Source organism: Polyodon spathula, chromosome 17 (assembly GCF_017654505.1).
Source record: "Polyodon spathula isolate WHYD16114869_AA chromosome 17, ASM1765450v1, whole genome shotgun sequence".
Classification (NCBI taxonomy): Eukaryota; Metazoa; Chordata; class Actinopteri; order Acipenseriformes; family Polyodontidae; genus Polyodon; species Polyodon spathula.
Genome location: NC_054550.1, coordinates 30343553 through 30370181, shown reverse-complemented (window position 1 = coordinate 30370181; position 26629 = coordinate 30343553). Strand labels below are relative to the sequence as shown.

The 26629-nt window shown below is 34.8% G+C and overlaps 1 protein-coding gene across 29 annotated transcripts in view; it reads left to right on the top strand.

The window, feature by feature from the left end:
• The window catches only part of LOC121329857 (neurexin-3-like), a 324400-nt gene that overhangs the window by 187601 nt on the left and 110170 nt on the right, over window positions 1-26629 (top strand). For 2 of the 29 annotated variants that reach the window (XM_041275804.1, XM_041275803.1), the window contains exon 1: window positions 9263-10087. The exons of 26 other annotated variants lie outside the window; for them this stretch is intronic. In XM_041275804.1, the coding sequence (XP_041131738.1) occupies window positions 9829-10087 (259 nt within the window). In that variant the 5' untranslated portion in view covers window positions 9263-9828. Of the gene's footprint in view, window positions 1-9255; window positions 10088-26629 lie in introns of those variants that run through there. One more of the 29 variants, XM_041275805.1, reaches the window with a different exon arrangement.

Here is a 26629-nt window from a genome sequence, read left to right as displayed (position 1 = left end):
TTTCTTGTTTGATCTAGATGGTGCTGGCACTTACTTATACAGTATAAAGACTTTGTGGCTGATCTAGTCCATGTCAGTGAATAAACACAAACGGTGATCATATCAGTGTTTTACATCAAAAGGACATGTGGTAAACAAAAACATAAAGGTAGACATTGATATGCAGGTAAATGTTGTTCATGCTAGGCAGATTTGATTTTACAAAGTTTTTGCAAAGAGTACCTACCCAGTGACAAACTTTTGTTTGTTGGTACAGACTTGAAAAATGCAGGTGTGCTCGAGTCAATTACCTGGTACCGGTGAACTTTACCATCTATGAGACTACAGTATGAAATGGCATTCATAAAACCTCTAACTATGGAATTATATTTTTGAAAAACAGAAAATGCTGACATCCAAACTGTTCAATTTAGTGTGAATATTAATGTTTGTACTGTATCTCAGTGCTTGGGGTTGTTCTTGTGGGAAGGTATATATCTCCCTCAGTTAATCACTTTACCTGCAAGTCTTTTTTTACAGCACTGCCTCTAGCTTGTATAGATACCAAACAGATACAATGATCCCTGCCAGAATCCTTCAAGCTGAGGGACGCAAGCAAGAGAGTGAAAGATGACGTCTGTCACATGAGTCTCCCAACTAAGGTGGACTCAAGGGGAATACTTGTTTTACCACAGATATTTTTCCGAAGAAGCCTAGAAAATGACACAGCTCCTTTCATATGGTTATGAAATGTGATTTAACTAGCAGGTTTTGAGTATGAGATGTGATGTTCATTTGTTGAAATAAAATGTAAGCATATAGAAGATCAGGTGATCTTCTTTTAAATACTTTGGTTCTTTAAATGTTTTAAAATAAATAAGAGCGGTAAAGTAATTTGGGCAGTCTTCCAAAGAACACAGTATAAACTGGTGCATAGGAAAAAGAAATACATCAATTACTTTTTTGATAAACTGGACTAAAAGAAGGCATAATATAAGAGCAAGCAAACAGCTAAAATAAAAGAAAAATGTATCTTGGCAAAAAATGATTGGCAGGCCTACTGATAGCCCACTATCACATTATCTATCTTCTAAGTACAAGTCATTTTTATGGATCATATCCAGGATGCACCACACATATTGGCAGGCCTACTGATAGCCCACTATCACATTAGACACAATAAGCAGTCTTGTATTATAGAGATAAAAAGAGGAAGATGTTCCTTGTACCTTGTTCATTCTAATTGAAAACGAAATATCATCTTTTCTATATATTTTTGTACTCAATTCTCCATGCAGTGAATAAGATGGAATGAAGAACCTATTATACTACTAGTTGACACAAAATACATATTTTTGATTTCAATACTGAAACATGTCCTTAAATGCTATACAATGCTCTTCAATATGGTGTGCAGTTTCATATTCACGGCCTCGTCAGACTGTAGCAAATACTGTAAACCTGTCATAGTGTAAAACAGAAAATGAAAGTGCATTTAAAAAACATACATGATTTAAGATAACACTGGTATATCATCCAATATACCAGCCATTCTTACAGACTGGTCTTTTGAGGATGTTCTAATGTTAGTAAGGATTCCATAGAACACTCATAGTTAAAGGGTGGCAGTGTTTTATTCCGAACCGCTCATTTATTGAACCCATTGCCTTGTCTGCTGTGTTTACTACATTGCTATTTGTTCTACTATATGTATGTTCTGCAGTCACACCTCCTCAGTAGTAAATATAGGAAATAAAACATTTCAGCTTGTGTTTGTTTTTGTTACTATTCTTATAGTTTATATTATTTTTACAGCTAAATTTATATTCCCAGATGATTAAATATATATATATATATATATATATATATATATATATATATATATATATATATATATATATATATAAACCATCTGTATGACTACCATCTGTATGACTGTTTGGAAACAGAGCACACTTTCTGCTTCCTTCTACTCAGCAGCTCCGTGCAGACTAACTGCACCTCTTAAATACCCTGCACCCAGTTTTAATTTACAATGACCATTGTGCAGGTGATAATTAACTTTAACACAATGAAATAATTAAACCCAAAATGTGTATACGCACATGTTTTTGGCATGGAGGATATTAACCCCCTCCCTGCCGTGTTACAATATATTTGCACACAGTGGTTATGTGCAGATGTAGTAATATATGTATAGATTCTTAGGGTGAATTAATTAACTACACTCACAAAATGTTACTTCTTCCTTCCACCGTTTTATCAAAGGTCTTTGTTAAAAAGCTTTAGTTAGCACCACTATAATCACCTTGGAAATCCACACACAATGCTTGGCTCCTTAGGTAGGCATGCTAATGAGAGTGGAGTGAATTATGCAAAGTAATTATAAACTGAATAAAGAAAAACTGAGTAAGTGTAGAGTCTGCAAAGCACTTACCGGTAATAGTTCAGCACCAGCATTCAGTTGGATGTGCCAATAGACGGTTCTGAATTTGTGATTCTTGCTTTTGCAGATTTAATAACTCATGTACTCCTTGTGCTTGAAGGAATGTTGGGAGTTATTATTGGCTGTGCTTGGCAGTGAAGTAAACATGACCAGGATTAATTAATGCACACATTTGTTTGGATCCCTTATTTCTAGTTTATATTCAAGCCAAATGGATATTTATGTTCAACATGGTGTCAGATACCAACCTTGACAGTGCAGTTACATAATTATGTAAAACAATTGTAACAAGTCAAATTAAAGTAATAAACTGAGAACATCACCTTCAGGTATCAAGGGTGAATTTTTGTCCTGTGGGGTGTGTGTGTGTGTCTCTCTCTCTCTCTCTCTCTCTCTCTCTCTCTCTCTCTCTCTCTCTCTCTCTCTCTCTATATATATATATATATATATATATATATATATATATATATATATATATATAGGGCTGCTCCAATTAACAGATTAATCTGACTGATTTATCAACTAAAGAGTTGATCACAATTTTTTTTTTTGCAATTCAAATTGTGCATTAAAAGTTCATTCTGGGTAGAGAGAAATGCGTGCTGCTATTTAGGGAAGTGCTGATTTGCAGTTTGCGCTGTCTCCCAGGAAGTGGTAAGACACTGGTTTTAAGTTTGTATAAAAAGAGGTTCAAGTTGTGTAAAAAGCATTATTGTTGTTTTGTTTTGTACACGTATTTGGAACTGGAATGCTTATCTGTTTGATTTAAAAGATTGCCAGACGTGTCTGCAAAGTTACTTGTGTGCAGTGTAACCAGAGGTGTGGTGAACGCAGTGGTAAAATCCAGCATGGTGCAAATTGTTGATTTAGTTATAAACCTCTGAAGTGTTTTTTGTTTCTGTGTTTGTGCATTGCTAATAATTTTGCTGTTTCGGGTTACCCCAGAGTGGTTAAACAGTACATGTATAACTATGCTGCTCAGGCCCTTGGGGCTTGTATGACTGAGTTAACAGATCCATAAATCTGTTTTATTAGGGTAGTAGGACGGAAAGGTAAAATTTGTTACATTTACTAAAAGTTAAAGAAAAATGGTTTTAAAAAGACTAAATTCCCATTGGGCTTATTTTTTTTAGATACTATTGATTTAAATATTACTGTGCAGGACAGCCGCTATAAGAGTGTTACCTTCAATTAATTTTAGAGTAAATGGGACGTTATTTGCACTGTAGTTAATTGTTTATATTCTTTTTGATATGTGTACAAGTTATGGAACTATGAACAATACCAGCATTTATAAATAAGTAATAAATAATCCAACTACAATGTAGTTACAGCATTGTTGTACTTTGCTAGTAAGCAAACTGTACATTTTGATTTGATTTCATAGTTTTGATTCAAGCAGACATTTATAGATGTTGCATTTTGCTTTCAATGGACTGTATAAATGTAATCCTTTTGTAAAAGTCCATGAATTGCAACCATAGGACCAACTCATGTTTTTCCCAAAGTGTGCTGTGTCCTTTTGGCCTAGGGGGGATTGTAGGATGAGCTCTAGTAAGCAGTCTCTACCTATTTTTCAAAGTGAAAAATGGTCTATTGGGTAGCTGAGAACTGCATTGGGGACATCTTTGTTATTGCTTGGCTTCACCAGGTTATCCGATGCCTGCTTGATTTATAACAGTGCATAAACAATAGAGGCATATGACAATGATGGCTGTCTCCTTTCCTTCCTGCGTACAAACATGGTTCTTTTTCTGCTGCATTAGTATTTAATTATTTAAGGTCAGCATATTCCAGAGTTAATGGGCTACATTAGGAAGAATGTTTCTCTTCTCTATCATTTATTTTGTATATAAAGCTGCACTTGTTTCTTGAGTATGTCTTTCAGCTAATTAATTCAGGATATGAAGGAATATTAGCCTTCATTCATAAGTCATACATGTAATACATTTTTAATTTGTGAAATATATTTATACTTTAATCAGTGTTGGCAGTTTTGGTTTTACTTGTCTATGTATTATTAAGTAGGTTAGTTAGATTTCTTATAAAAAGTTATATTCAAAATGCTATATAATTTATATGCCATTTAAAGACACTTTTTATAGGGGTGGGCGTTAAGCGCATTGACACTGCAATTGCCTTGAATATGTACACTGTCTGGTAGTAAATGATTGCTGACATGTTTGTACAATAGATGATCTTGGTCAGCTGTTTATAAGGTATGAATGCTGGATTTTAAACAACTGTGTCAAAAGTGGATGGACACTGGAAAACAGTGTTTCAGTGCAATGTGAAAATAATGTTAGGCAGTAACCTACTGCCTTATAACAGAAGCACAGAGGCATAGCACATTCATACTTATTGTTTGCTTGTTTTTATTTGTGGAAGGGCTTTTTATAGTATTGTCTATTCTGAAAGTTAAAAGTAGACATTCTTCTCCAGTAACATTCAAATTACATTGCTCCTGCTTTTACAGTTGGCATGTGAAAACACGGTGCTTCAACAAAAGATACAGCCTGTTAATTCTTTTTTTTTTAATTCTAATTCAAAACAAACAGAGTTAGTTGAACCACCACATTTGTATTGGGGAAGGATCAAATGTGTGTCAATTTCAAACACAGGTCATTTTTGATATAATAAATATCTGGGTGAAAAAGTTCACACGAATCAGAAAATCAAAACCCTTTCAAATATTTTGTCCCATTTTGACCTTCTTACAAGCAGTAGGTGTATTTTATTGCAGGTTGATCCTTTGTTCAATTGAAACATTTACATGTACTGTAGGAGCTGAATTGTTTTTTTGTTTCTACTATACTGTATGCCATACTATATTTTCTGTGTATGCCCTATGTTTGTGAGAGTATTATTTGCATGACTGTTACAGCTCATGTATAACGCACCACTTGTATACTACCCTACTGCTTTTAGTTCGTTTCTAATTCGGTTGTTGAACAGAAAAACATTGTTTAAACAGTAAAAGATCAAAATGCGTGAAACCCCTGTCAATGAAACTAGTTTCTCCAGTATGTACAGAATAGTATAGAATACAAATTACCCTGGCCATTTCATAAGCAATTATCCAGATATGTGCAAAAAGTGGGACATACAGATGTACGGCTGTAAGGACAGACAAACCACCTTATATATCCCAATCTGATACACTCAATAACTTAATTTTAATACCAAGTTTCGTGACAATTGGATATGAAGTTCTTCAGATACATGTAGAAATCTGAAGTACTGTATAGCACAAATGTGTTTGGACACTAGTACATATATTTCACAGGGGGTTTCATCCCCAGTGGGGTGATAAGTAATCTTCAAACATAATAGAGAGATGTTTAGGTAGCTGCATTGGTTTGTAGGAAAAGGGAGTCTTTCTCAAACAGTAAAGTATTAATAAAATGTATGAACTGTCAAAAAGCGTAGTGATAACAATAGAAACGTTATGACATTTCCCTGAATAAAATGTTTTATTTCATCCTTGCTAGCAGGCAGAATTCTTATTACATTTTTACAAATCTACGTAATGTAGAAATAAAATCCTCATTATCAGGTTAAAAATGTGGATTACATATCCCATTGAACACTGTAATACTGTACTCCCTGTGTCCCATAGTACAACAGCACTAAGCAATGTCTGGATTTCTTTAGGCTCCAATCAGTTTACATGAGCTTAGAATTATGGGAAAACATATCATACCACAAGTAAAGAAAGTTTGTGAGTAAAGAAAATAAATATTTTCTTTCTAGTGTTTTCTAATGGTCTTTATAGCTCCATAATTCAAACTTTAGTTTATGCTAGCCAGCATTTTAGGTAAGTCAGTAGAATTTGTAAGAGTAGCCTTTTTAATTAGAAAATAGTTGGTGCATAGTACAGGAGAGAGAATAGAAATGGTAATCATTTAAAAGAAAGATACATTTTCTCCTTTTATGTCAAGCTGTGTTTGGGCTGCAGCATGGAGAAACAGACCACCCATTCTGGTTAAGTAATCGCTTCTAAAGATGTGTTCATTATTTGGGCTATTGATTTTTCTCTCCAGTTGCGCAGCTAGCACTTTCTAACATTGACTAGATTTGTATGTGTATCATTGCTGCCATTGTTGTATAATCTATACTGAACTGTGATATGAGTGTGCTGGTATTTTCAAAGACTCACCAGGCATCTATCAGTGGCAGCAACATAACAGTACACGCTATCTTATTTATTGTTAAAATACTGCTTGTATGTTTTCACAATAAAGAAATTGCAATTAGCAACACATGGTATGGATTTGTAATCAGGTAAATTGGACAGTTTATTGACAGTGGTTTAATATATTATTGTGCATCAGGTATTGTGACCCCATCTGACCTAATTTGCTGTATAGAAAGAGAGTGTGAGATTCAGGTGGGGTCCTAATACTTGTAGAACATGAAGTGAACTTGGCAGTTTGATTAGTACACTGTATAGTTCTCAATCACCCAGTTTGAGAACCCCTTTTGTAAGCAATATTAGAATAAACTCTATTTTACAAATCTCTTGTTTAGGAAACATCTATGGATATGTCAAGAAACACATTGTTTGTATTTAGTTAGTTGACTTGGTTCTTTGCTATAAAAACAGACATTGCCGAAACCATTAAGAATTTGCAACATATAGTTAAAGGATGTTGCTTGTGGACATATTGAATTCTGTGAGCATATAATGAAGACTGTCGCCTGGGGCTATGTAATACCAAGACAAACCTGATAGAAATAAAATGCTGACATGCATAACACATAACCACTTACTACCATTGTTATTTTTTATTTCAAATTTTTATTAAGGTCTCAATCCCTCCTACTGTAGCCACAGTTCTGTCACATTATTATTATTATTATTATTATTATTATTATTATTATTATTATTATTATTATTATTATTGTATGCAGTAAAGCATCAGTGAGTGACTCACCAAAGATAATCCATCTGCTGTTCCAGGTATTACAAGAATTCACCAATAACATAATTTATAACTCCTGTAGTCTGGATTTTTTTTATTCTGTTTAATTAAGTACGGTATTGTAGTGGAAGAAGTAAATGTTTGTTTTCCAGTGGCTTTACAGTGCATTAATGCACCGTGGTAAGTTTGCAATTGCTTCTGAGGCACAGTGACAGATGGACAGTTAGCTTTAGGGCACTTGGTGCCTGAGATCAAGACGTGATCTGCTTTGAATCGTTGTGCGTGTGCACTGTTTGATTTAGAGAAGCAAGGCCCAGCAGCCACAATGGTTTAAAGGGGAAATATAATATCCACCTCACGTCTTAGACTCCTACTCCCTGTTCAGACTCAATAAATCTGCCTTGCTCTTGTAATTAACCGTTCAATCACAAGTTTATTAACTAGTTTGTTCTTTGCACCTATTTTAATTATTTGGGAAACTATAAGGGTGATATTGTCTTGCATAGTCATTTTAAAATGTTTCTAAATACTCTGAACAACAGCAAAATGAATCATGTACTTTTTCTAAGGTATATATGCATAAAATTTAATCACAATGGCATAACATAATACATGTAGGCTTGACAATGAAAAAAATGTGTGGTTTATCTTGATTTATTTAATTAACTAATAAACCAGTAGAACAAAAAGGACTAGTGTAAGAAAATAATCCACTGGAACATGCTAGTGATAGCTTTTAAATTAAACTGTTGATAATAGTTTTCTGTAAGAGCCGCTCTTGGGATTTACAGAAATTGGTCTCCAGGTTTCATTAATTTACAAGTAAAATAATTAAGCCCGAATAAAGCGTTCCAACCGTTGCTTGAAATAAAGACAATTTATACCATTTCATTTACTTTCATTTTGAAATTATGGGCAAACTGTGGTTATAATGGAAAAGCTTAGCCCTTAGAGAGAATGTGTTGAATACATTAAAGTCTCATTCCATGATGATAATATTCTCGCTGTCTGTAACGCCAAGTCTGTGGTTATAATTAACATTAATAAACAGACTTGAAAAGTACATTGTTGGGAATCTAAACAGACATACTGTACTTCCATCAATGTTTCGTTTCACTTGTAATCATTCAGTGACAATGGAGGCACACATACTGATGTTGATATTTCACAGAGAATACCTTGTGGGAACCTGCAGGCCATTCTGTAAATGGATTTAAAAAATATTGGGATCTATTTGCATAAGAAATAACACTGAAGAAATAACATAATGTAGAAATACTAATCTGCATCTGAAACCCATTTACCTATAATTTATCATATACGTGTCTGTACTTTGTGCATTAACACATTTAATATGCTGTGATTTTAAGTATATTTTATAGTTCTATGTACTTTATAGGCATATATTTTTATATTATATTGCAATATTCTCATTATCCTTCCTGTGTGCCTGTCTTTTTTCTGTTTGTTAATTTATGTACTTAAAATAGAAATCCTTAACTCTGAAATATTTAAAGATTTCAAATTGTTTAAATTCAAAAATGTATACAGCATGCCCCTTTTCTAATTGGATTTTGAAGAAACAGTAGCTCACAAAGCAGGAAGGATGAAAAGATTTTCTATTAAAATATTCCCTTGTCAGTTCTATTTTACCGCTGCCAGGATACTGTAGGTATAAAAATGTTATTGTCAAAGCATGAACTGACTGCCTGGAAAGAGAGTCAAAGCTTTTAGTCCTGCCTTTTGCCCCTCCCCTTGAATAAAAGCAGCCTGTCCCTCTGCAGTGCATTTCAGCCTCACTGATTTGCTCTTCAGACTATGCTCATTTGCATAGACTGGCCCATTTGTGATTTTTGTAGCTTCCCATCCCCTTTACTTAGTTTCACCTGGGCTTCAGAGTTCCAACCTCTCTGTTTTTTGTGCTTTTGGTGCCTTGTGGTTCTTGTGGAGCATTACGGAGACACTGACAATCCAGAGTTTGCAGGGTTAATGAGACAGGCTGATCGCTGCTTAGATCTCTGGAAAGAAAAAGGCAGAATCCTGTACTCTGCACTGCAACACTTGGGGAGAGCAACAACCAAAGTGTAGGGACCACTGTGGGTTTTTATTTATTTTTTTGATGTTGTTGGGGAAAGCAGGTTGGTCTCGGCAGGAGCAGGAATAACATTTTAGGTGACAATCCTGTTACAGCTGAGTAACTCTCGTCTCATCAGGGCTTGTGAGTGATAACGAGCCTGTGGTTTTGGCATGTGCAGCTGTAATACTTACACTCTGGGGTGCCACATCAAAGAGCCAGCCTCATTATTCACTTAAGAGAAAACAAAATCTTGGTTGTGGAGATAATAACCCGGACGACATTGGTCGGGTTCTGGTTACAAAGGGGTGGACGAGCTACTATGGGTTTTTCAACATCATGAGCCTTGTCTCTCAGTTGGAAATTACTGAGCTAAGTGTCTGTAGGTTTACTGGGGTTCGATCATGCACCTGAGCAGCATCGTACCAACTGGCTTTTGGAATAAAAGCCACCCGTTCTGCTGTAGTTGGACATGCTGGATCTGGTTGCTGACTTTGGGATGTATTGTCGGCTCAGCGTGGAGTTCTACGGACTCAGCTTCCTCTACTTCTGCTTCTTACTCCTCTTCATATTCGCATCATGAACATCACTTTCATGGCAGCAAGCATCACTCTGCGCCAATCGCTATTTATCGCTCCCCTGCCTCCCTCCGAATTGGCCACGGTGGGTTTCTTTTTTTAAATTTTTTTATTAATTATCCATCTTGTTTATCTGCGTATTTCTGCTACTCACTGTGATATTTTAGAGTGTACTGTCATACCATTTCAGCAAAACATGTTGGGTCAGACATTGAGCAAAGCACTAGCACTAATAACAGCTAATTGTAAAGTGACTTCTTCAAGGCCATGAGGTGAACTAACTGATTGGGGTTATTAAATTTTTTAGAATATGAAAGCTATTTGTGCTGTTCCACACTAATGCGATGGGAATTGGTTCAGACATGGAATGGATATTGTGAGAATGTAATGTCCTTATCTTTAACCGTATCATTACTAGTAGTTCAATTACTGGAGATAAATAGCATTGCCTTTGATTCCACCCGAGACCAATTATTAGGTATAGCAGGTTTACATTTAATTCTATCAGTGCTACAGCGGTATAGAATGGCTATAAACATCTTGAAGCAGAGATATAGTCCAAGGTATTTGAATGACTTTTGTTTATTATTATTCATTTTCATGCATATGTTCTAGTTAAACAAGGGCTGAAGCGGTAAGATTAAGATGGTCTTGGGAAGCCTTATTATAATTACAGTACCAGAAATCCGAGAGGAGACACTTATACAAAATCACAGCTCATACAGTATATAACTGCCCATGTCTTGGAAAAAAACTGTGTAAGCCTTTTTAGTTTGTTGAACTAAGGCTTTTTAATCCTTGGATATACTATATTTTCCCTTTATTTCCCTTCTACCGAAAACATTGAATGAATTATAAGATTTGTTATTCTTGTATATATTTTAATGGCATTATACCTCTTGTCTTTGCATTACTGGTAACCTCTAATCTTCTCACTAAAATTCTGCCACAACAGGCTGCACTTATACTAGCTATATTTTAATTATATATTCTGCCAAGAACTTGGTTAATATTGATACTATTTCTGCCTTACCAATACATTTGCTTGTAGCATTCTGCAGCTAGATCATGCTTTTCCATGCTTTGATGCATTCTTATATAGCCCATTAGAAGAGCTTACTTTTTTTTAAATAAATATTTATTACCTTGGAGAATGTATGATTCATTTCTAAATTTTAAATAGTTTTAAGATTTTATGTATTAAGAAGGATATTGGTGTGGTTAACCCTGCAGGTGCTGGGATGAATTTGGAACATATCTGAATGTTTATAATCTAACCACAAAAAAAAAAAAAACAATGAATAAAAAGAGAACATCAAACCCCATGCTATTTAGATTTACACCATATTGAATATGCCTCAAAATTAGGGTACCTTTTAATTAAAGAACCATATTCCTTTTTTCAAGATAATTTAAGCTGGAATGAATAAAGCAACACATCATGCCGTTTTTGTCTAGCATCTAGAAAATTGTACAATATAGAATTCCCTTTCTTTAAAATGTTTAACTGAAATGAACATATTTTTTGAATTGCGTAGAACCCTTCTTGATGAATAAATATGTCCTTTTGTTTAAATTGCATGTGCTATATGGATATCATGCTTGTTTTTTATTTAGCTTTGAAAACATATGGAGCTATTGTTATGCACACAGTAATGATAGCTGTGGCTATTTGGCTAATGTACTGTTACTGTATGTGTTTAACTCTGGTAATACTCCAAATATTTTCTAAAACAAAATATCAGGAATACATGTGGCTAAAATGTGAGATTAAAATTGGAAATTTGTAGAGGAGACAGATTGCAGCCAATTACTGTAGTTATTGTGGCAAACTGACTTTCATACTACCCTGCGGACAATTCATTATTTTATTGCACTTGTGTACTTCAGCCATTAGAGAGGATGTTCAATTCATCTTGGGCACTTCATCATTATAGACGTAGTAATTCCAATCCTTTATCACGAGTGCCTACCATTACGTCTTCAACCACTATCGTCATTCAATCAAATTCTTTTATGAGTACTAAAAAATATATACATGAAATTAAGTAACACACTGTCATTAAGTAATTGTGTGTCCATGGTGCTGACAAAAAATTAATAAACAAACTGAGATGAGTGGCAGATATTTTTGCAACCAAAATTAGCTCTATTACAGGAAATACCAAGTGGTTAATATGGTTAATATTGGTGTAGTCAATGGTAATGTATGCAAAGAGATTAAAACTGAAGGAATTTAGCTTATGTCATTATTGTGATGATAGTCTATAACTTTAAAGACTGATATATATTTAATCATTCCCTAGCAAATCTGCATTCATTCATTCTGTGAAAATAGCTGTGTTACTACATCTGAAAATAAATTACTGATATACTGTAAAAGAATGTAGGCAACCTTAATGAGCCTTATTTGGAGATTATGGGGACTGCATTACAATACAGTGAAAACCCCATTCTCATGCAGTGTATTATGCCTTTATGTTTTGCTGTTTTGAGATTTGTGAAGAACATCTTTAGATGCACATATATATGGATCTTAATAATTTAACTCAGTTGCTCCTCCTTTTTCCTAGTCTATGCCTTGTAATGTGTTAGATGTGTTAATCATTGTAACTGTGCTTTACAATACTGTATGTTGACATTTGGTTAATGCTCACATATGGTTTTAGACCTAATTTGACGTAGCAGTATGTGGTCATGAACTGTGCATTATAGAAAAGTTGCAATTGTATCTATTTGAAAAATTACACTTTCAAAGTGGCTGTTAGTTATTTTAAAACACCGTTATATACCGATAATTGCAAAGTAATTAACCATCCGTTTATATTGTTCTGAAACTGTAGGCATATAACTGTTGAACTGATTTATGTGTTTTCTGCCTATTTTGTTCCCCAAAATGTCTGCTGTATCGTCAACATCGAAGTGTTTTGGCAGTAAGGTTGGTTTAATGTTTTTCATAATAATAAGCTTTAAACCTGTGGTGATTTAAAGCCTAGGGAATGGCCTCGTGTTTCAAATGCTTTGGCTCCTTGTTAATAAGCTGGTTTAGGCATTGTCAAAATTTCAAAATGTCAATACAAGATCTTGGTTTAAACAATGTTGAATATGTTTTGCATGTTGTTATGAATAGATCTAAAACAAGCATGCATTTTTAAGTTTAATCAATGCTTCCTGAGAATGGGTTTTAAAAAGATATGTCTTCTTAACTTTATAAACTAAATTAGCTCTGCTTTGCAGCATGTTTTTTTTCTGCCTAACAAGCATTAACTAGTGTAGTGAGCCAATACTAGTGAAGGAATAGAGACATCTGTTCATTTCAGTATTAAAGAATGAAATGCATAGAGAATAAACTATAGAGCACCATCCCAGTTTAGTGTGTATTGACATTCAAAATACTGTAGGGCCCAACAGCACCTATTTGTATAGGTTTTCTTGTTTGTATGTTTGTTTGTTTGTAGTAAAGCTTATCATTTTTAACACATTGTTGGATTGCTCTGAACATGTATATACAGATTTACAATAACAGACAACCCCCTTCTGTGTATAGTGTGCATGACTAAACTGAGCTGTCTTGGGTGACGTTCCTTGTATAATGCACACCCCTTTTATACTACCCCATTAAATAGAACATAGTATATAATACTGCGCACCTATTTTATAATGTGAAACCAGTATATAATGCACAGCAGTGAGAGAGACTTTTGTAAAAGGTTGCACATTATTTTCTGAAAACCATGGTACTGAAAAATTATTTTCAAGTAGGTACAGCCAGATAATTGCTGATACTGGGTGAAGAAATTAATTCTTCTACAATAAATTAGGTCACCACTCATTCCCTAGCAAAACTGACACCACCTCAAATGAGTTTGACCCATCGTTGGGCAGCAAAAAGATTACACAGCTAGGTCTACCACGGCAAAGTGACAGCGTCAGGCATAATCTCAACTAATTCAAGATGAGTCTGGAGAGCGGGGAATAATAATGCTGGATAGTATTCAGGGCATGTCCTGCCAAATACCTTACCAGTGAAGGTTATTTATTTCCTTTAATCTTTTCACTAACTCTGAAAAATAGAAATATTTTTTGTTGGGGTTGTTACAATCTAAGTGGAACTTTCAAATCATCATTCTATCTTATGTGACATGCATTGCTTCTAAATGTGAAATGCTGTAGGGTAGCCTGGTTTTACACAAATTATTTGGAAATTAATAAGCAATTTTTAACAGCGAATATCTCTAATGGAATTTCTCATTGGAAGAAATGTTAAGTTATACCAGCTTGTCCTGTGGTTGATGTTCTTTTAGATTGCTTGAACTGCTACACTATAGTTTTCTTTGTGTTCACAACAGCGTTTTATCTCAAGTGCTGGCATCTCTCTTTCATGCGCCTTGCAGAATACCGTATCCTTTGCCAAGCTTGTTTGAAGATATATTACCGACAGTATTTTTTATCCTAAATTTCTTTTCTTTTCCAAAAAGAAATGTGGTAACACCTTTAGGTTTTGTTATTTGACAAATCCACCTGTACTTTTTTTATTTTTATTTCAAGTTTCCAATTTCTGTTGAACTTCCACAAAACCATGCTGTTATTTATAGATAACAGGCATGTTCCAGATCTAATCCCTTTCAATCCATATCGAAACTAAACAAACAGAGCAATTGCTTATCTTGAGAAACATATAATAAATACATAATTATCATTGTTATGATCATTTTTAATTATAAGCATGATTTAAACCCACAATTCACATTAATCCAGTGCAATTGGTATTTTGTTGAATGTCATGAAATATTAATGTTTCCGCCATTTTCTTGTTACTCTTTTTTTTTCTTTTTGTTTCTTGGGGGGGGGGGGGGGGGGGGGTATGGCAAATCTCATTATTTCTTACTATCTCAGTTTAGCTGTCATTCATTTCATTACAAGTGTATTACATTACATTGTATTTCATTAGGTTTTGTAGCTTCAGGTCTGTTGAGGTTATATTTCATGTTATGAATCTCGCCATGTTGAGTTTCTTATTTTTCACATTCACAATCCTTTTAGCAATGACTCGTATTACGCAGAGAGCAGGGGACACTGGTATTGACAGGGGACACTGGTATGGACAGGTTTAAATTAGATTCTACTTAGAGGTCAAATATTGTACTTAGCACAGCTGAAAATAAAATGACAGCACAGCATCTGTTGGATGGAGGGAACATGGTTATCTGTCTAAAATGTAGCAATCAATCAGTACTTAGATATTTTTTGTCAAAAAAAAGCACAGAAATTAATGAACATGCTTTTGGAGATCCTTATCCAGCTATCCTGTCTTCAATTTTTTTTTTTTTTTTTTTTTTTTACAGCATACAGTAAGTAGGTAGCCTTTTAAGAATTTTGTAATCATATTAGTTGTGAAGTCACACTGCCCCCATTGTGAAGTTGGAAGCTAATACTGCCTAATCATACAGATTCATCTAATAACAACAGACCTGCTTGTTTGAAACCAATTCACACTAGCACCAGCCACTCTCAGGGAAGGTCCTACAGTTCTGCCTTTACTAGAGCTACAATCCATCCTCTATTACATCCAGAATAATTACTTTCTTACGGAATCCAGCTACAACTCTGAACACCTTGATGAATTAAATGCGGATCAAAGAAAGGTTTAAGCCTATATCCCCAGGACAGATAGCTCCAACAACATGAATCACAGTGTTTAAATGATCCAGCCCTGTAACGAAATGAGAATAAAAGTAATGAAATGAGAATAAAAGTTAAGAGATCTCAGAATCCTGTGAGTTTGCAGTTTGGCATTATATGACAGGAGGTGCTTTTGCAAAAAAAATAAATAAATAAATAAAATAATAAATAAACACCGGTGCAATTACAAAATAAATTTTAAAAAAAGATACAGTGAACAAACAATGTTACAGGCTATTAACAATTAGCTTCCTATACACTGTTGTTTCTTTTTAAAGAGGAGGACATTTGCTTGTCATGTTTACATAGCTGAGTTCTCTCAGCATTTAGTTTCTTGTTTGTTTTGTTTTCTTACTGCCTCCAATGTGCTTGTAAGACACCCTTTTTGAACACTGACCCTATTTTTTTATGAGATCTTTACAATCACTATGGACGACATTAAAACAATCGCTGTAAGATATTTCCAGACAGACGGACAGACAGCTTCCATTTACCCCCAGATATATGATACACATTTATTCCAGAAGGTCAATATATAACTACAAGCAGCATCTCAGTGCATCTTCCATAATTCAAGAAGAAAAACATAGTACAGCAGTTGAGATGAGTTAGAGTGCTGCAAGCAGACATGTTGAACATTTCCCAAATTCCCACTGGTGGGAAATAGGATTGACGTCATCTACTGCATCAATCTCACAAATGAAGACTTTCTATCATGTGAAGTTTTTTTGAATACAAGATTCTTCAATGAACAATGTTTCTTGCTGTGATAGGTGCTATAAGAAGTGAAAATATCCAGGTGCTGGTATAAATGTTAAATCAGCAGGTTTATTTGTAAGACGAGCATTGCGCCTGAAAGCCATGATTCTTTAAAGTACCTCTAGCTTTTAGGAATCTACTACAATGTCCTTAAGTTGTCTTCAGACTCTTCCACATAATATGTACACACTTCATTACTATTTGTTCATAATTTGAGCTTCAGAGCATTGTATTTAATTGCATGTAATTTAACATTGATGTATTCCATCAAACGAAAGGTATTATGTACTCCTTCAGATGTTAAACTTTAAATATTGAACTTTCAAAGCTTATGCTGTTTATATAATACATCAAGAAGTTTTTATTTGCTTGCTTGTAGAACAGGATGACCTTTTTCTTTTTCATATTTTAAAATTCCAAAACATTAGCCAACTACTGTATTGTATTTGTAATATTCTGGAATTATGGCGTAATTGTATAGCATTACAATGGCATTACTTACAGTGCCTCTCCAAGACTGATGGGCCTCAGCTAGTTTTGTGCAGAGAAGTGTACTTTTCCAAATTACTTTAAAAATGACGCATCAGTGCCAGTTCTGAGCCATCATAAGTCATCTGTGTGAAAGGGGTATATGACTCTCGTGTTCTTTATAAGTTTCATTTTGTACTCTTCATTTATGAAGAAAAAAAAAACAAGCACATAATCCTTTTGCTTCAGAAAATAATCATCCACATGTCTAGTTACATTACTGTACATATTGCTCCTGAAACAAGAAATTAGACATGAATCATACACTGTCCTACATGGCAAGGATCTTGGTTTGGACTATCGTATTTCATGAGCAGTTTCAGTGGTACTTAAACACGACTCATTTGTTTTATAAAACACTCTTAATTATGCATACGGGGATGGGGGTGGTATTATAGCAATTTTCCAGCTTTGTGTTTTGTTTCTTGCTTATTAATGGGAAGAGGTACAGGGTTTAGTTACAGTACCATTTTATTTGCAGTTACACCATCACTGCCAGTTATGTGTCACACAAGTATTAGTACATTAGTTTATAATAGTGTGTTATTTTAATCCTTGGCTTCATCAATGTGGTATACTAGAATGACCAATGTAATAAATTGTTGGGGCAAGATGTATGATGACAATAAGTACTTCACAATAAAGATTATTTTGGCATTTATTTAGTTTACACATGCTAAACGCCAGTTCTTTCTTTTTTGCTGTTTACGGCCTGCTTTTAACATTATGTAAAATTATGTGATTGCCATTATGGGATTCTAATATGACTTACTGTCCCTTTCCTTATAATCAGGCCTTTTGGACAACCAAATACCGACAGAAAAAAATGACATCAGTTTCTTCTCAAGCACCAAGTAACGTCATGAGTGAATTATGCAAATCGTGTGACAATGAAAATGCCTCAGGAACAAAGGCATTCAGTAAAAATGTTTTAAAAGATGCTTCCCACATACGTGTATGTCATTTTGCAAAACCCTCCTTTCATGACTAATACTGTATATACTAGAGCAGGATTTGAATAAATTATATGAATAGTCCATGTGTAATGCTACAAAATAGTCAAATTAATATGAGAAGTACATTAACTAGGAAGGGTTAGGTTGCCAACAGCCAATTTCAAAACCAGAGTGATCAGTTTCAAATAATTGTTGACAAGGGTTCAAAAACTGATGTTAAGATCTTTACGAGGGCCTGTTTTTTCAAAAGATAATGACTTGTTTAATTTTTGTTTCTAATTAGCACCACTCTAAAACACCGGCCATACTAAGATCTACTGTACAACAGAATTATTTATTTATGTATTTATTTATTTTTGCATGGTTACTGTTTCCACAGATGGCAATACAACCATATAAAACATACAGTGTGGCTGGAAAAATATATTTGAAGACTCTATTATCTTATGCAATGCAGGGTTTCTCAAAATAATTTAAACTTGTTTCATTAATTTTGATTTACACTGTTTCTGTTCATTTTGGGGATAACATAAAATGTGCACTGCTTTCTTTTATACTATTAAAAACAAGTGATAACAGGTTCTGTTCCTTAGCTCTTTAGAGCCCGTTTAAATTAAATATTTAAGTGCTGGGCTCTTTATAAGAAGACATTACTCAAGGCCTTTTCATTTCATTGACTATTCATTAAAATCTTTCTTGCAGTATATCATTTAAGATATTTAAATGTCTTTCATTCAATATTTTATTTATTTCCACATTTCCGCTGCAAAGTCACTTCACCAGAACTTATGAAACAGCTTGACGCAAAAGACCCCGTATTGCTGTGCAACGTTTTCAAATAAGGTGTTGATTATATCAGATCTGCTCCATACTGACAGAACTGCATGCTGCTGTTGCAAACTTGAAAATTAATGGAGTGTTGCTTCAGAGCACACCGAGTTAATGAGAAACAACTATTCACATTACAGTAACTGAGTTATCTAATATCTACATTCATCTCCTTACCAACCCGAAACATCTATTTGTCGTGAATATTTACGTTGTTTATCTAGGGTTTATGTCACAACCATTAAATGTATTTATCTAAATGCTAGAAGTATCAGAAACAAAATTCTAGAACTTGAAGCTACTGCACTAACAGGTAACTATGATGTGATAGGTGTTACAGAAACATGGTTATCTGAGAGTGATGGGGACGAATATAATATTTGTGGGTATACACTGTATAGGAAAGACAGGCAGGACAGAAGAGGAGGAGGGGTAGCGCTATACATAAGAAACAGTCTTGAAGCCCAGGTGTTAAACCTGGACAAAGAAAATAAAACCGAATCAATATGGGTCAGAACAACCCTAACAGACAAAAATTCAAAAGGCATAATAATAGGAGCATGCTATAGACCGCCAGATTCAGATGGTGAGCACAATAATCTGTTATACAATGACATTAGAAATGTGTGTAGCAAAGGAGAAGCCATACTAATGGGGGATTTCAACTTCCCCCAAATAAAATGGGAAAACCCGGTGGGTAGCGCGAAGGATGAAATAGAAATGGTGGAAATGACAAATGACTGCTTTCTAACACAATTTGTGAAGGCACCCACTAGAGGGGAGGCATGCCTTGATTTCGTCTTTTCAAATAACGAAGATAGAATAACTAAAACAGAGGTCAGAGAACCACTGGCAAACTCAGACCACAACATGGTCTCATTTGAAGTGTTTTTTAAATCCCCAAAAGTAAAGACTAAAGCTAAGGTTTACAATTTTAGAAAAGCAAACTATGAAGGTATGAAACAGAGACTAACAGAAGTAGATTGGAGTAAAATAGAGAAAACACCCACAGAAGAAGGATGGTTGTTCTTCAAAAATGTAGTACTAGAGGCGCAAAACAATTATATCCCTAAAGTAGACAAATCTAAATGTAAAACTAAATTGCCAAAATGGTTTAATAGATCAATTAAAAAAAATATTCAGCGAAAAAAGGCACTTTACAGAGCATTAAAAAAGGACCAAAAAGAAAGTACGCAGAAAGAGTACACAGAACTGCAAACGCAAGTCAAAAAGGAAGTTAGAAAGGCCAAGAGAGAAATAGAAATGAACATTGCTAAGGGAGCTAAAACCAATTCCAAAATGTTTTTCCAATATTACAACAGCAAGAGAACATTCAAAGAGGAGATTAAATGTTTAAGAGATACAAATGGCAAAATCGTAGAGGAAGAAAAAAAAATAGCAAATATGTTAAATGATTACTTTTCACAAGTTTTTACAAAGGAAGATACTGACAACATGCCCCACATGTCATCCAGTTCCTATCCAGTTTTAAATAACTTTAGCATAACTGAGGCAGAAGTGTTAAAGGGACTAGGAGCTCTTAAAATAAACAAATCCCCTGGGCCGGATGAGATCCTCCCAGTAGTACTCAAAGAAATGAAAGAAGTAATTTACAAACCGCTAACCAAGATCATGCAGCAGTCTCTTGACACAGGGGTGGTACCGACAGACTGGAAAATTGCAAACGTAATACCGATCCACAAAAAGGGAAACAAAACTGAACCAGGTAACTACAGACCAGTAAGCCTGACTTCTATTATATGCAAACTTATGGAAACTATAATAAGATCCAAAATGGAAAATTACCTATATGGTAACAGGGTACTGGGAGACAGTCAACATGGTTTTAGGAAAGGGAGATCGTGCCTAACTAACTTGCTTGATTTTTTTGAGGATGCAACATCGATAATGGATAATTGCAAAGCATATGACATGGTTTATTTAGATTTCCAGAAAGCTTTTGACAAAGTCCCGCACAAAAGATTAATTCTCAAACTGAACGCAGTTGGGATTCAAGGAAACACATGTACATGGATTAGGGAGTGGTTAACATGTAGAAAACAGAAAGTACTGATTAGAGGAAAAACCTCAGAATGGAGTGTGGTAACCAGCGGTGTACCACAGGGATCAGTATTAGGTCCTCTGCTATTCCTAATCTACATTAATGATTTAGATTCTGGTATAGTAAGCAAACTTGTTAAATTTGCAGACGACACAAAAGTAGGAGGAGTGGCAAACACTGTTGCAGCAGCAAAGGTCATTCAAAATTATCTAGACAAGATTCAGAACTGGGCAGACACATGGCAAATGACATTTAATAGAGAAAAGTGTAAGGTACTGCACGCAGGAAATAAAAATGTACATTATAAATATCATATGGGAGATATTGAAATTGGAGAAGGAATCTATGAAAAAGACCTAGGAGTTTTTGTTGACTCAGAAATGTCTTCATCTAGACAATGTGGGGAAGCTATAAAAAAGGCTAACAAGATGCTCGGATACATTGTGAAAAGTGTTGAATTTAAATCAAGGGAAGTAATGTTAAAACTGTACAATGCACTAGTAAGACCTCATCTTGAATATTGTGTTCAGTTCTGGTCACCTCGCTATAAAAAAGATATTGCTGCTCTAGAAAGAGTGCAAAGAAGAGCGACCAGAATTATTCCGGGCTTAAAAGGCATGTCATATGCAGACAGGCTAAAAGAATTGAATCTGTTCAGTCTTGAACAAAGAAGACTACGTGGCGACCTAATTCAAGCATTCAAAATTCTAAAAGGTATTGACAGTGTCGACCCAAGGGACTTTTTCAGCCTGAAAAAAGAAACAAGGACCAGGGGTCACAAATGGAGTTTAGAAAAAGGGGCATTCAGAACAGAAAATAGGAGACACTTTTTTACACAGAGAATTGTGAGGGTCTGGAATCAACTCCCCAGTAATGTTGTTGAAGCTGACACCCTGGGATCCTTCAAGAAGCTGCTTGATGAGATTTTGGGATCAATAAGCTACTAACAACCAAACGAGCAAGATGGGCCGAATGGCCTCCTCTCGTTTGTAAACTTTCTTATGTTCTTATGTTCTAACTGTGTCCTCACCAATTATCATTAAAGAAAATACCATAATGTAATTATTAACCATAATAAACACAATACCTCAATAAGAACTCGTGATTCTGGCGTAATTATCCCAAGATTCATGATGAAAATAGATTACCAGTTAATATTATGTATGTTTTAAGTATTTCAAATCAAAGTTAAATAGACGCACATTACGTATTGTGACAATGTCAATAGCATGGCTTCAGTTCAGTTACTTGTAAACACATAATATAAGTTTGATTCTTATTCTGTTGGTGCGATGTTAAAAACAAAGTCTTCTTAACACGGTCATCCTCTCTGTAGAAGTTAGTTGTGCAGCAGCGCAGTGCAGTATCTCCGTGAAGTCTGTAGGCAAAAGCTTTCGTCATTCCGGAGGGAGCCCATGTTCTCCGGGACAGCTTTGAAGATTACATCATTGCACCTTCGTTGAAGAACTTCGGAGTTTGAGTTCAGAGTGATGAGAGGTTTTGAAGAAAGAACGAATCCAGAGTGTGAAAATCCTTGTTTTGAGTTTAAATAACACGATGTGTAGGCGTTTCCTTGTACTGTAAACGCATCCTTGTTGGTCCTTCCATTGGTTCACAGTTTTTAGTAGACAGTTGCATGTCACACAAAAAGGGTGTGTTAGAAATGGAATGCATCCACCTATGTCTTGTTATCAAAGGATTTTACATTTATCATTTAAAACTCCAAAACAACCGTCAAGCATGGTGGTGAGAGTGTGATAATTTGGGGTTGCTTTGCTGCCTCGGGACCTGGACAGCTTGCCATCATTAACACAACCATGAATTCTGCATTGTATCAGAAGATTGTAGAGGAGAATGTCAGGCCATCCGTCCATGAGCTGAAACTGAACTGATAGTGGTTCATGCAGCAAAACAATGATCCTATACATACAAGCAGATCTACAAAAGAATGGCTGCAGAAGAAGAAATTCCACGTTTTAGAATGGCCTAATGGCCCAGGACCTGAAGCGAGCTGTCCATGCAAGGAAGCACTCAAATGTCACCGAGTTGAAGCAGTTCTGTAAGGAAGAATGGGCCAAAATTCCTCAAAACCGATGTTAGACACTGACCAACAGTTACAGAAAACGCTTAGTTGAAGTCATTGCTGCTTAAGGGGGTGCCACCATTTACTAAATCTAAAGGTTCACGTACTTTTTCACACATGGATAATGAATGTTGAATCATTTGTGGATAAATACATGTTGAAAAAGTATCATGTTTTTATGTCATTTGTTTAATCTGTTTCTATTATTAGGACTTAAATTAAGAGCTAATAACATTTTAGGTTTGAAATATGTGAAATATGTGAAAATCCTAAGGGGTTCACAAACTTTTTCTCGGTACTGTAAAATAACTATTAAGCTTGTGTCTACAAGTTATGTAATTAAAAAATATTCTTAAAGCAATTTAACTAACTTTTAACACAATATAGCTTTGCTTGGTAAATTTTATGACACCTTAGACGAGACAATCAGATAACATTTTGGAAGATGAGCTTCAAAGAGTTAAGAGTTAGATCTGGTTAAGAATGTTCTGGAATCAGTGTTAACAACCCAATCACCACAGCATGTCACACAGACAATAGTTTGAATTAAATATCTGGGGAATGCTTGTATTGAAAAGAACTTAACCATGAATTTCCTTGACATATTGTACATACTCAAAGCCACTTTCCAGGGCTTCTTTGGAAACACATCCACAACATATTAAGATAACATTACAAGTTGAGGTACTGAATGATGGACCACAATATTTAAGGCCACCAATTTTATCTAAGGCCAATTTTATCTACATTTTTATTTGCATCACAGAAGGATCGTAAGTAGACAGAATTTGACAAAAGCTTCAAAATCATGCTGGGAAATATATTTTTCCTGGATGGTGTTTGGGGTGCCTTTTTTCGTGCTTTACATAAATAGGGAGCTTAGATTCATTGATATTCAAATTTTATAGTATACACAAATGTACCTGTGAATACCTCTTACATCTTTTCCTGAATAAATCTGTATTAATGCGTTTTACTTATTTATTTAACTAACGTTGGCAGCACTTGTTTAATAGCTCAAAGCACATTGTAATCCCCGAAAAGGCCTTTGATTACGATCTGAAGAATGTGGTACGACTTTATAATCAAGTGCCAGTCTTTCCGGCAGCTCCACTCCATGTACAATGCAGAGCAGATAATGCTGCAGTTACATTCCGCTTTGAAAGTTAACAAGCTGTTCCTTTGCTGAGAGTGCGTTCTGTTGCAGTACAGTACACTTTTGCATGTATGAACCTTTGGATGTGAGACAAATTCCAAATTGCAGGGCTGCCTTATGTTCACCTGGTCAATTGAGTTATATATCATTTGCTGGAGGTTTCATGCTGGCAGACCTAATGTGACTGTATAATATATACTCAGCCTGCAGTTCTTCATGGTCAACTATGCTGAAAATTCTAGTGTACACCTCCCAACATCATTACTCTTTTACATATAAAAAAATTAAAATAAACGGTAAGCACACTATTTCCAAAACATGAGTTTCTGTGGTAGCTTCTGTATTTAATCTACATAGGACAATACAAATAAGCTGTCAGAAAACTGTAGCATTTCTATTTAAAATGGAGCTAAAATTGGCAGAGGAACAGGACTCCAGCCCATGCTGTTGTCTGAAAGCATGCTGCGCTTGAATTTCTCAAATTTCAATTTCAAGAATTTCAGTGCAAATGACTCACTGAAAACAAGAAAGTGAATGACCACAATTTTAGAAAAAAACAAAAAACTACTTGCTGACGTAAATTGTATTTTGTAGCCTTGTCTGTGTAGTCAGTATTCTTGTTTGGGAAATCTAATCCAGAACAGCATTTGCCATTAATTTATATTGGAGTAGGCAGTCCCATCATATCCACATAGCTTCAGTACCAAATTAAATACATCTCATTGATAAATACTAGTTGTGTCCAGTCCTCTTGTCTGAATTTTAGAACACACTACAAGTTTTAGTAATATTTTTTTTGGTCAGATTCATATTACTGTATGTAGATGTACCTTTTCTGTATTCTATATAATATCCACACTTATGTTTCCATTTTTAATGGCAGTCATTGTCTCTTTATGAAACTGATTATTAGTACTATATTACTATTTTGAATATATAGAAATAAGATATCATTCTGTTAAAGTTTTCCACAGAACTATTAAAAACCTTTGATCTATTGATATCCAAATACATTGTGATAATAATGAACATGCCCTTTTGTGCAAATGTAGACCATCGTTTTACAACTGCCATGATAAAGTGCATTTGAAAGAGAGGCACGGGGGGGGGGGGGGGGGGGATCAATTGGAATAATTAATATAAATGAAGTTGCACATTTGCGGGTCACTTGATCCACTTTCCCATTCTCATGTTATTTGCAGTCAGCAGGGTGTCTGTGAAGGACTATTGCTTATTTAAGTTTCTTGTATTTAAAAAAAAAAAACTCTGTTTAGGTGACCGCTTAGTTATAGGAACAATAGATAGAGGTTATATTCCATAAACAAAAACAATTATAATCATGGATTGCCGTGATGTCAATCTATGCAATGCCTTCACTATTTAAATGAGACAAAGTTGACAGTCATTGCATGTTATTTTATTTTGATTAGCGAGTTTGTTGCCATAGTGAATGTATAAAACTACTTCTGTATATCAGAAATTAATGTGTTTCCATAACTTTGTTGCCTTCAAAAGAAACCTCACAAGTATAGTGGAAAACAAGTTTTGTGCTTGGGATTTGAAAAAAACAACATCCATTCATGGGTAACACCGGTGGCCATAAGGTTAAACTGAGTAAAATGTGAATCACGGGTGTCTTGTTATTTTGTAAGGATTTTCTAGTCCTGAATACAATTTTAAAAAGGTCACCAATTCATAATGAAATAGAACACCACAGGACTAGAAAGTGATCCATTAGATTGCATTGGAATTTGCAGCCATTGTTTTAAAATATAATGCATTTGGGTACACTCAAACAAAAAATTGTGTAAGTCTGTAGTATACAGTAAAACACACACACACAATTTTTCCCATGTATCATTTTAACCAAGCAATTAATCAAGATTTATTGAATAAACGTTACTCTTATGCTTCAAATGTTGGGCTTAGTAAGGGTATACTAAGTCGAATAGTAAATGGAAGATATTTATTTGGAGCGTATGAAATTAATCATTTCAGTCTGAATCGGCTTTAGAGCAAATCACTATTTTATGGAGAGATTGAAAGTGAGATTATATATTGAAAACAAAAAATAATTATGTTACAAACTCCATATCCTGTTCTGACCACTTCACTTGTTGTTCCAATGGCTTCAAGGCCTCTGCAACAATAGAAAATGTAACATGAGAACAATGATCCCCCTTGTATTCTGCTGTGAAATATGTTGTTTTCCAGGTCTTGTATGTGTGTTGATAATGGCTTTCCTAGCTGTAGGGATATGTGAATAAATACCACCTTCATTCTGACATTTGATCTTTAGCAAATCAAGAATAAAATGGCTGCTCAAGGTTCTTTTGCCTCTGCTGCCCATTTCAGTGTTGAGCAAATGTGAACATTACTCATGTTATGTTCTTATCAAAGATAGTTTTCTAAATAAAATGAGAGCATAATCACCCCCATGGAGTCTTACAAAGTGGTATTATAGGACTAATGTGTGTTGCCACTGTTTTATATTCATGTCTAGTTATTAGACTTCAATATAAATTGAAGAATAAAACTATAGGTCTCTGTTGCAAAGTGCCCCACCCCTGTGT